We start from the raw sequence: 12,206 nt of genomic DNA, 5'->3' as shown, positions 1-12,206 counted from the left end.
AAGTGATTTGCTGAGGTCACACAGAAAGGAAGAGAGAGTAAGTGGCAGAGGGGAAGGGTGGTTTTTTCCAGACTTGAAACCTCCCTTTAGGCTGGAGAGATTTCTGTGTAGGTAGGACTTATAAAAAGTCTATCAAAAGTTGGAATTCTTAGTTTTTCTCAAAAGAAGACCTGAGAGCCAGAAAACAAAACTGGGAACTAATGCCTAGACGATTCCATAGTACAGAGAACACTGGTTATGGAGTCAGGAAGGAAATGAGTTCAAATCCTACCTCAAATACTTCCTCACCATGGGGCAAACTTTCTCTCAGTTCCCTCTTCTGTAAAATTCTGGGATGGAGGTGGTATAATGACACCTACCTGGCAGGGATGTCATGAGGATTGAATGACATGAAATTTGTAGATGAAACAGAGAGAACCTGCCACAGAGTCATGACAACCTGAGTTCAAACCTAGCCTCAGACACTAACTAGCTATCTGACTTCGGACAAGTCACCTAACCCTGATTTCTACCCCTCCCCAAATCAAACAGAAGGACAAGCTAGGTGGAGATTGGGCGGATAGAAAAATTGAGAATCTGAAAATCTGATTCAAATTCCACTCTAGAAATCACCCAGGGAAAATCACAACTGCATAATGCATAAGGTGGATTCAATTCGACTTCTAAGGTCCCTTTCACTTCTAAATCTATGATCCTATTAAGTTGAAAGACAGGGCAGTTGGGGGTAGAAGTGGTTAGGGATGGGGTTGAACTGAGTATTTGTTCCATGTCATTGTTTGCTGAGATCCCATCACCCTCCAAGTACAGGGTGCTTTAAGAAACAACTCTAGTGAGCCATGTGATTCCCTTCTGAGAGAGGAGGAGGGAGCAGATAAAAATCATGGCTTCTTGTCAGTCTTGAGGTTGTGCTCCAAAAGGAGGCTGCCTTAAGTCCAAGGAGGAAAGAACGAGTGTTGGACAAATTCTGCACACTGGGAAGATGCGACATCTGGTAAAAGGTCATTGGCTTGGGAATTGTAAGATATGGCTACGTTCTAGATGTATGGGCAAAGTCAAGTCTCTCTCTCTCTCTCTCTCTCTCTCTCTCTCTCTCTGGGTCTCACTTTACTCATCTGTATAATGACACGGTTGGGTCTAGATGACCTCTAAAAATCAAGTGAGATTACAGGCTTAAAATAGTTTTCAAATTTTTAAGTCATTGGCTTAATGCCTAATGTCAAATTGAGCTCCCTTCCAGTTCTGCTATGGCAATAGGACTCTAAAAGTGGTTGAGTTTCATATTTATGTCTTTTTTTTTTAGGTTTTTTTTGTAAGGCAAATGTGGGCCCAAGGCCACACAGCTAGGTCATTATTAAGTGTCTGAGATTGGATTTGAACTCAGGTCCTCCTGACTCCAGGGCTGGTGCTTTATCCACTGTACCACCTAGCCGCCCCTATATTTATGTCTCTTTAATGTTAATCATTTTATTGCCTGAACTGACAATCTAGGATAAGGCTCTCTGCATATGAGAACCCTTGCAATGTTCCCACGGTGACAGGTGAGGGGTCAAAAAACCAGGAATGACCACCAGCTGCAGCCACTCTAGTCAGAAACTACTACTCCCCCATATTCCAAGTAGCTTGTAACTATGATCTCCAGAAAACCAGAATCCTACGAACTATTCCCAAAGGCCCTGGTCAGGCCAGATTTTATATATGTATTTATGTGTGTGAGTGTGTATATATTAACATATATACATTTATATTTATATATCTATATCACTCCATAGACACATAGAGATATATGTATAGAGAGAGATATAGATATAGATAGATAATCCATTCATTCATTTACCCTGGCACAATCTGCCAGAAATTGTGCTGGGCACTGTAACTGCAAAACTAAATATAAAATAATTCCTGCCCACAAGGCCCCTAACATTTTAATTCTAAGGTGAAATGGGACAAATATGCCTAAATAAGTCAATACAAAATCTAGATGTCACACTGACTATTGTAGCTGCTGGCAAGCAAGTGAGAATCTGTGAGGTTGGGTTGCCCTCTGCTGATATCTGTGTGATAAGACCAGCTAGGAAGGTGGTCCTGGTGGTTCTCAGCTGCATTGCAGCTTTGGGCTGGGTTCAAGATAGTTACCCAGCTGGTATTTGAATTTGCCTAGTGTCATTCCTTCCTGGCTTGGAAAGGAGTCCTGCACTTCTGGAACTCACCCAAGTTCCCTGGTCAATTCTAACGTTAGCTCCAAGCAATTCTTAGAATTGTTCCAAGTTACACTGGGTTAGAAAGAGTTCCAGGACAAGGAGAACAGAGAGGAGGGCTAGGAACCTGCTCCTGCCACAAACTTAAGGATGCCAGACTCCGGAGCTGAGAGGACAGGGGTTTGGTTTCTGCTTTGGAAACTTCAGTTTCCCTAAGTATAAAATGGGAGGTTCTCTAACCCCAGATCTAGAGTTTCTAATTTTCCTGTATGACCTTCAATTTTGACATCTGGATATTGAAGTCTTGGAAGTGTCTTAAATTTCTCCTTATTCTGAAAGTCTTGTGATTCACATGGCACTGGTTCTAGATTTCTAAGAGCCTCAGCCAACCCACCCTAACCTTCACTGGATCCTAGAGGTTGGGGCCCAGTAGATATTCAGTTGGATGTTTTTTCATTTGTAAAGTGGAGAGATCAGACTAAATGCTCTCCAAAAATTCCAGCCCAGAGGAATTAGATGTTTAGCCTGACCCACCCACAGCCCAACCACCTAAACAGGAGAGATGCCAGATGCATTTTTAAAAAACTAGTATATCTAAGGTCAGAGGACTTTGGGTACAAATATTGACTTTTGTCAACTTTTACCTCTTTGAGTCTGTTTCCTCATCTGTAAAATAAGGGGGTTGGATTTTAGAAAACAGTTTGGAATCAGGCTAAGACAATGACGAAAATGTCCATGCTTTCTGATCTAAGGTATATACTCCAAAGAGGTCAGTGCAAAGAGAGAGATTCCATGTACATACACCAAAATATTTCTAGCAACACTTTTTGTGGCAGCAAAGACCTGAAAACACAGTTCATAGACACTCATCAGTTGGGGAATGGCTAAAAAGATGATGGCGCATGAAAGTGATGGAGTATTACTTTGCCATGAGAAATTAGTAATATGAAAAACCCAGTCATATGGGAAGACTTTGAGAAACAAAGTAGAACCAGAAAAATAATAGAACGATGTCAACTACATAATCAAAAGGCAACAACTCAATTGATATGGAAAGAGATGAAAAATTATATTTAAGGACTGCTAGGTAGCGCCATCATGCATCAAACCCTGAATTTAGAATTAGAAAGACATCTTCCTGAGTTCAAATCCATCCTCAGACATTAGCTATGTGACCCTGGGCAAGTCACTTAACCCTATGGACCTTGTTTTCCCTATTTGTAAAAATAAGCTGGAGAAGGAAATGGCAAGGCACACAGCTAATAAGATATATCCCCTTTACAGATGTGAGGGAAGGGAAGTGATTTACCCATGATTACATAGCTAATTTAAGTATTTGAGGCAGAATTTGAACCCAGGTCTTCTGATTCCATGTTCATTTTTTAATCCTCTATGGAATACTAGGTTCAGAGAATAGGTCATAGGGGCCTTAGAGAAAGTTGCCAGAACCTAGACTCTCAGCTCCAAATTAGGGTTAGAGTAGAGTTGGAAGTGAGTGTCCGTGAATTTCCTGTCCATATTTATCTCAGCCTTAAACTGTCTTCAGGAGTGTACATACCAAAACATGCTATTTTTTTTCTTTCCAGGTATGGCTCCTGGAAATGAACTCCAACCCTGCCCTACACACCAACTGTGAGGTCCTAAAGGAGGTTGTTCCCAGAGTGGTCCATGAGACTTTAGGTAAGAGTTGGCTCAGGCTAGAGATACTCAACCATCCTGAGGTCTGACCACCAGCTCTTCCAGATATGTTAACCCTGAGCCTCTCTGCAAACCGTAGTTTTGTGGCCCCCTCCTGCTAACTTAGCTTGGAGCCCTCTCTGAATGATCTAGTTCCTAAAATCCCTCTGCCCACCTTAACTCCTATCTCCCCTGGTTTGGAGCCTCTACTCTAAATCCAATCTAGGTCTTATCTCTGCACATCTCAGCTCTGAGTCTTGTGGAACCGATCTCCCTAGATGTGTCCTAAGCCCTGTCTACCTACCTGCATGCTGCTTTCCCTCCTTAAGCTCTGAGACTCTCTCCTCATCAGCTTAGGTTCTGGTTTTGAGCTACTCTCTAACAATCTCAGAGCCTCTTTACTTACCTGAGTCCCCTCTGCTCCACTAAAACCTGAGCTCCCATAGGCTCATCCTGGTACTCAGCCTTGAACTATTCTCCCCCAAGCCTCCCAGCCCCAACCTTCTCTGATTATACCTTAGTGGCCTCAGTTCTACCTTGTTCAGATTTCATGTAAAACATTTGTGTTCAGCCCAGGATCTTCAAGCTCCCACTCTGATCCTCTTGGGGCTCTTAACTCTGAGCCCCTAGGCCCTTCTTGGCCTTCTGTGTCCCAGGCTTCTTTGCTCATTTGAATCCTCAATTCTGGGCATCTTCTGACTTCCTCAGTTCCAAGGACTGAGTCCCTTAGATGATCTGAGTCCCAACCCTGAGCCCCAACTTGCCTGAGTTCTTTAGTCTGATCTCTTCTCCCCTCCTGAAATCTAGTGCTGAGCCTCTCATCAACCTTGGCCACAAACCTGGAACCCTCTTGATCATCTTAGGCCTAGCCCTAAATCTGGAGCCTTGGAGCCTTCTCCCCTACCCCCTTAGCCTTGAGTTGCTCCCTAAACCCCCAGCCTGTTCCCCTTAGCCTTTAAACTTGATCAGATCCCTCCCTGCCTTGATCAGACTTTAACCAAAATTCTGTGCTCAGTTCAGGAAGGATACTGAGACCCTGGAGGGGACTCAAGGATAGTCATCAAGACGCCAGGTCAGACTAGAAACAAGGAATGGGGCATGTTTAGATTGGGGAAGAGAAGACGTGCCAGGGGATCTCTAATGGATACTTTCAACATGGTTGATGATGGACTGTACTTAAACAGGAAAACTGGACACATACTCAGTTTAGGTTTCACTTACTTCCTGTTTGGGTTTGTCCCTTTTCCTAGTCTATGTGTATTGGGAATCCTAGCCCAAGGTCAGAAGGTTTGAAATTCTCTATCTTAGAGCCCATATATACAGGCCTGTGGCCCTCCATTCCAGAAGTATAGACCTGGGTCTCTCTTGCCCACAGGGCTCAGACCCCCATGCCAGGGGTCCAAGTCACCACATCTCTCATTGCAGATCTTGCTTTGGAGACCTTCCACAAAAGCCTCCGGACAGAAAAGATGCTTCCTCTGCTGAGCCAACGTAACTTTGTGCTTTTGCACAGCGGCGAGGATGACCTGTGGCCCCGATCCTTCAGTCTAAGGAGTCCAACACGGCCTCTGAAGCTGAGCTGTGAGCCTTCCATCCAGGCCATGAACCTGCTGTCATCCACCACAGACTCCAGCCCAGCTAAAACTGCAGACAAATCTGTGAAGAAGCTGGAACCCACCAGGCCTTCTCTGAAGCAAATGGGCATGTTAGTTCCCCCAGGACCTATCTACTCCAAGTCTTCCTTCCAACTCCTCAATCCAAGCTCCACGGTAAAGGACCAGTCCCAGCCCCCACTCCAAAGCACCTTGTCCGAGGAGTCTGAGGTGGTTTCAGATCCCCCAAGCCACGTGTTTACTCTCCTCCGGCCACTAGCCTCAAACTCCTCTGACTTTTGGTACCAAGGAGCTCTGGAGATGGAGCCACCCATCATGGCCAGCAATGATCTCTTTTTGCCTCTCTATCCATCCCGGGTGCTGTCTCTGAGTTTCCCCTCTTCAGATCCCATTTCCCACTTTGATACTTCCAGGCCTTCTGAGGTCCAGGAGACGACCCTTGATTCCTTCCTGGGCCTTCCTGAATATGAGCAAAAGGAGGTGGGCTACCGGGGTTCCTAGCCCTGACAGGGGGGTTTGGCATGTACAGAGTGATTCCATAAAGGCCCATATACCCACATCTGTGACTTACGTATCTCACCCTTTTCTAGGCTGACCAATTTATAAAAATTACTTTGCTATAAACCCACTAATCATTGACTCTCCTGCCCCATTCCCCACCCGTGGCCCACCCCACCACACCTCCCCGTAACAGTCCCCCCAGCCAGTGATGCCTCTGGAATAGACAGAACAGCAGAGCAGGAGTGGGACTTGGGCAGTTTGGGGGAACCGTGAGGGCCGGGGCTATGAAGGGATAAAAATGGGGAATGAGACTGGGATCAGCTAAGCCAAGTATTCAGGGATGACTCTGAGGTTTTAGTGGGGCACAAGAATAAGGACAAAGATGAGTAAAATTGTGAGACTTGGGGGGAGTGGGTGAAGTAGGGGGTGCATTCATGCTTCATGCTGGGGAGTCAGTGACATCTGGAGCTTTAGGGTGAGAGGAATTGGGGGACCACAGGGTCAGTAATATTTTGGAGCTATTGGGGTAGGGGCAGGAATCTGTTGAGATATGGGACTGGTTGATGTGGAAGAGAGAGGAGATATGGACTCCAGAATTCCATCATGCATCAAACAGGCACAAGTAGAAGTTTGGGGTGGGAGGGGCAGGGTGTGCACCCAATGCTTTTTGCCTATGGGGTCAGGGACATAGGGAAGTGGACAGAAGTTTTGGAGATGATAGGATAGGAACATGGGTGGGTGGAGAGGTAGTGTCAAAGGCCTGCAGGTGGTCTGACCTGGAATCATGGGTAGGATACAAGAGGATTAGGGACATGAGAAGGCCAGGGGGCTCCAGGGAAAGGTCAGGCTGCCAGGGTAGAGAGAGTTCTGGATTGGGCCCCTCGCTGACGATGTTGGCTGGCACTTCCACATCCTCATTGAGGCTCCAATCATTCACACACTGAACACACACTTCCTGAGAGTCTACCAAAGTGAGATTCTCTCTGAGAATTGCTGGGGACAAAAACTCTACTTTTCCCTAGTGTTTGCATAATCTTCAGAGTAAAAAATTAGTCCATAAAAGTATAGTAACTTGGGGAGAAGAGAGCATCATACAAAGGCAAGACAGTCCCTGCCCTAAAGGGACTACCCTAAAGGTTATACTTTAGGGCATGGCAAAGATCAATTTATTCCAAAAGAGAGATTGGATTAGACTTGGAGTTTTAGTGATGGGTACTGTCTTATGAAGTTTACAATTATCTCATTTCATTCTTTTTTGTTGTTGTTTTTGCAAGGCAAATGGGGTTAAGTGACTTGCCCAAGGCCACACAGCTAGGTAATTAGTAAGTGTCTGGGGCCGGATCTGAACTCAGGTACTCCTGACTCCAGGACCGGTGCTCTATTCCACTGTGCCACCTAGCTACCCCTCTCATTTGATTCTCACAACAAACCATTATCACCATTTTTATAGATGAGGAAACTGAGTGACTTGCAGAGTCACATAACTACTGTTATCAGAGAGGACATGGGCCCAGTCTTCCTGCATCTCAAGCCAGTTCTCTATTTGGCTATTTTGCCAAAATATTGGGAGTAAATTCAGTGGTCTGTGTCTGTATACATGTGGTTGGTTAAAGAGGCATTGGCAACTGTGGGCAGAGAGTACAGTTACAGCTGCCAGTTTTCTTTTACTACTTAGGAATGGGGGTGGTGCAGGAAGAACCTCAGTTGCCCCTAAGTTTTGAAAGAAGCTTAAGGGGCTCCAAGAGAGGTGGAGATAAGGAAGCCATACCAATATGAGATGCCCATGCTTACCTAGAAAGATTGGAGGTAGAAGGACAATTAGAACTGGCCAGGACATCATATGTGTGAGGAACACTAATGTATCTCAGGAAAGAACTGGTTGGATTCTCCCACCACTCCTAGGATAGATGCTTTTCCCCCAATCCCTAGCTTCCTCCATCTCACCATTAGAGACAGGGATGCCCTGTCCCATTTCATTCTAGGCTGAGTCAAAATACTAGGTGATTTGGGTCCACAAGATTCCACAAAAGTCTCACAAAGGCAAGATGGCTGGCTCTGACCAGAGCCTACACTTGTGGGTATAAATCCCTCAGGCTTAGGGGACATCTGGTCCAATCCCTTCATTTTATAGATGAAGAAACTGAGACCCGAGGTTAAGTGACTTGACTAAGGTCATGTAGGTAATTAGAGGCTATATTTGAACTCAGGTCCTTTGACCCTAGAGGGCTATGGAACTTAGAGTCAAAAGATCTGACCTTGAGAACACCAGGGAAATGTGTGGTTCCAATCAATTCACTTATCTCTCTGTACCTTAGTTTACTTATCTTTAAAATAGACATAAAAGATTATAGGCCTCAAAAAAAGAAAAGTTGGTTATGTCCTGAGAAGGGGAGATAACAAAATATTACAAGGCCTTCAAAGGGGGAATCTGGTTGGACTATACATATTTTTGCTACAAGAGCCTTGTTTTTCCTTTCTCAGTGGTTATGGTGGAGAAATAATTGTTAATTGAAAAAAATTTAAAATTATAAACAATACAAATATTAAATTTTAAGATAATAGTAATGAAACATTAAAATTTTAAAATATAAATTTTTACAAATATTTCTGAAGTATAAATTTTTATGTTTGAAAATATAAAAAAGTAATTAAAACCAGAAAAAAGGTGTGGCAAGGCCTAGTAACATAGTATGATATATTAACCAGGTACACTGGAATTGAAGGTGTAGGACCTAGGTCCATGAACTCTTAAGGCCCTGCCCATGATCTGTGGTTGGTCTTTAGTGTATTTTGTAGGAGGACATGGTCAAATCCCTGCCCTTTTTGTATGGGCTTCAGTTTTCTCATCTGTAAAGTGAGAAGACTGGATTGGACTGGAGTGGCCAAACTCTGGTCCACAGGCCATATTGGTCTGGCATTGCCAAGGTGACTGCAGGTTCGGAATAAATCTGAGGATGAATTAGATGTTTGACTAAATATAGCCCATGAAGGATGTTATAAGTATCTAAATGACCTTTGCAAAAAAAAAGTTTCCCATCCCTGGACTAGATGAACTCTAAGGGCCCTTCCACTTTTAATCTCTGACCCACAAATGGATAGACAGGTCCTCTGACAGCTCCCTCATACAGGAAGATCCTTGTTAATGATACAGCCTTTTAGAAATGTGGTCATTCAGACCCTCCCCCCATCACAGCCAAAGGAAACTAGTTCTCTCATGGGAAGGTTTCTGAGAAGGAAAAGATGAAGGTATTGTACTTAACTGTGTGATCTTGGTCAAGGGCTGAAATTCTCAGGGTCTCTGTTCACTCATCTGTAAAAGGAGGTTGGGCAAGGTCATTTCTGTGACTCAGCTTCAAATCTATGAGACATCCAGAGGGCAGGGGTCAGGATGCAGTTGTTACATGGGATATTCCTAAGAGAGAAATGATTAATCAATTTGGGGAGATTCAGAGTTCCCCTTTTTTTCTACAGTGTTCATTTCAAAGTTCAGTCTTTTGAAGACACTGAATGCTCTATAAGCTTGGATAGATTCCACTCAACCTTATTAGGAATCTCTAGTCTAAGGTGAATTCCACTCAAGTTTGGGGAGAGATAAATCCTTTTAGGGTCCAGATTGCCCAAGGTTGGGGGTGGCTGGGGCATAGGGAAAGTCTCTCTCTCTCCAAGAGTGACATGTCACACTGTCTTTCATTGGAGTCAACTCACTTTTCTTTTTTAAAGACCCCCCTCTCATTAATTGTTTAACCAATCAGAGTTAATTGCTGTCTACTGGAATACCTCTCATTCAAGGATATATAAATACTGAGAAGTGGCCGTGCTCCCTTTTTGGCCATTAAGATGATAATGGACCTTTTTTGTCAATTATTTGTGATCGATAAAATTCATCATTATTTACGCCAAACCTTGAATTTTGAAATTATTTTTATTTGCCACAGCAAACTTCAAATATGGTTTTAGACCATACCCCAACTCCACCCGAAGATCTCCTGATCTTAGAATTTACCCGGGGGAAGAAAGGAGAGAGAGAGGAGTGTTTCCTAGCTGTCCCAACCTCTCATTTGGGCAGTTTAAAAGAAACACTATTTTGATATTCTGTAATAATTAACAAATTAACTGTCACTTTCCAATGATTCCCTTTCCCCCACCCCCCCAAAAGAACCACCTCTTGTAACAAATGAGTTCAGTTAGGGAAAGCAACAAAAATTGGCTATGTCTGAAAATGTACAACTCATTCCATTCCTATAGTCAAGTCTTCAATCTGCCCCCATCGCTCTGCTGACATTGCTCTGGCCAAAGTTCCAATGACCTCTTAATCTCCCAGTCCAAAGGCCCTCATTCTTCAGGCTTCATCCTTTTTGGCTGCTTGTAGCAGGATCAAGTCTGGATACTCTTCTAAAGGTTTTCATGATGAACTCCTCTGCAGGTCTGATCACCACCCCTGACCCAATAAGCTCCAGTGGCTTCCTTTTGGCTTCATAATTAAATATAAAATACTTGTTTTGACTTTTAAAAGCCCTTCATAACCTAGCCCTCTTCCTATTTTTCAAGTCTTTTACCTTACCTCCCCTCTATGACTGTTTTTTGTTTTGGGAGGTTTTTTGCAAGGCAATGAGGGTAAGTTGCCCAAGGTCACACAGTTAGTTAATTAGAAAGTGTCTGAGGTCAAATTTGAACTCAGGTCCTCCTGACTCCAGGACTGGCACTCTATCTACTGTGCCATCTAGCTGCCCTGAGCTGTTGTTGATTTTCAGTCATGTTCAATTCTTCATGACCCCATTTGGCCTTTTCCTGGCAAAGATCTTAGAATAGTTTGCCATTTTCTTCTCCAGCTGGTTTTACAGATGAGAAAATTGAGGCAAAGAGGGTTAAATGACTTGTCCAGGATCACACAGCTAATGTCTGAGATTGGGTTTGAACTCGTGAAGATGTCTTGATTTCAAGCTCAATGCTCTATACAATATGGCATCACCTAGCTTCCCTTTGCATCATAATCATCTTCAACTACCTTTTGGACACACCAAACTGAATGTCCCATAGGTATCTCATGTCCAAAACAATTCATTAACCCTCCCCACCAACCCGCCTCCCCAATTTTTTTAGTAACTGCATTCATCCAGGCCTGCAGCTTCAGCAGCTTCCTGGGACCTCTCCCTCACTCTCCCTCAACTTTTACCAGACTGTTTGTGCCCATGGGTGTGTGTGTGTGAACACATAAATTGGAACTCATAAATTTGTAAATGGATGAATGTTGAAAAACTACCATTGCATGTAATCAGAAAAATAAAACTTCAATTTAAAAAGACTGATGTTAATTCTGTCATTTTTACTTTCACCACCATCTCCGATGTCATCTTCTTCCAGTTGGCACAGTGATCACCCTGCATCCTCTCTGACCAATCTGGTTATAGCCTGATCCTCTTCTGCCTTTCTCATAAGTGGTTACACTTTATTCTGTCCACACGGCTCTACTCCAACGCTGCTACTCTCATAGCTGCTCCTCACATGACACTTGATGCATCTCTTGACTTGGGCTGTCCACCATATCTGGAAGTACCTTTCTCCCTCCTAATCTACAATTCCCATCTTCAAGTCTCAGCTAAAATTCTACCTTCCACAGAAAGCCTTTCCTAATCACTCTTAATTCTAGTACCTTCCCTTCACTGGTTATCTCCAATTTACCTTGTATGTCTCTTGTCTGTACACTGCTAATGATATGTCTTCTCCCATTAGACTGAGTATCTTGAGGGCAAAGACTGTCTTTTGATTTTCTTTGTATGCCCAGGACTTAGTATGGTGGTGCACATAGTAGGCACTAAAGGCACATAGTAGGCACTGACTATTTGTCAGTAGGTATTTATTACCTGTCTGCTGACAAATAGGATACACATTTCATTCTCCAGAGTCGTCATTGGTTTCAACACTGGACTCTGCATGCTGTTTTCATCACTTGCATCAGATAAAAGAGTTTCCGGTCTTTTCAGAATTCTTCCAAAGTTTCATGTTTTAGTTTTGAGTATCATCCCATTGAAGACTCCACCAGTTGCCAGTTCTTCCCTAATTGATCACTCACTTTCTTTTTAGAGCTTTGCCACCAAGAGTATTAATGTCAGTAGGCTCATAGAAGCATAGATTTAAGCTGAGAGACCTTAGAGATTTTTCTAGTCCAATCCCCTCATTTTGCAGATGTGAAAACCAAGTCTGATTTGCCCAAAGTCTTAAG

At 43.5% G+C, this 12,206-nt stretch overlaps 1 protein-coding gene across 3 annotated transcripts in view; it reads left to right on the top strand.

Annotated features, from left to right (window-relative positions):
- Window positions 1-6,044, top strand: part of TTLL10 (tubulin tyrosine ligase like 10) — a 34,877-nt gene extending 28,833 nt beyond the window's left edge. For all 3 annotated transcript variants that reach the window (XM_074218782.1, XM_074218783.1, XM_074218784.1), the window contains 2 exons: window positions 3,782-3,875; window positions 5,298-6,044. In XM_074218782.1, coding sequence (XP_074074883.1) covers window positions 3,782-3,875; window positions 5,298-5,986 — 783 coding nt within the window. In that variant the 3' untranslated portion in view covers window positions 5,987-6,044. The remainder of the gene's footprint in view (window positions 1-3,781; window positions 3,876-5,297) is intronic.
- Window positions 6,045-12,206: the final 6,162 nt, after the last annotated feature.

The sequence above is a fragment of the Macrotis lagotis genome, chromosome 1 (assembly GCF_037893015.1).
Source record: "Macrotis lagotis isolate mMagLag1 chromosome 1, bilby.v1.9.chrom.fasta, whole genome shotgun sequence".
NCBI lineage: Eukaryota > Metazoa > Chordata > Mammalia > Peramelemorphia > Peramelidae > Macrotis > Macrotis lagotis.
This window is presented reverse-complemented; position numbering and strand designations above follow the sequence as displayed.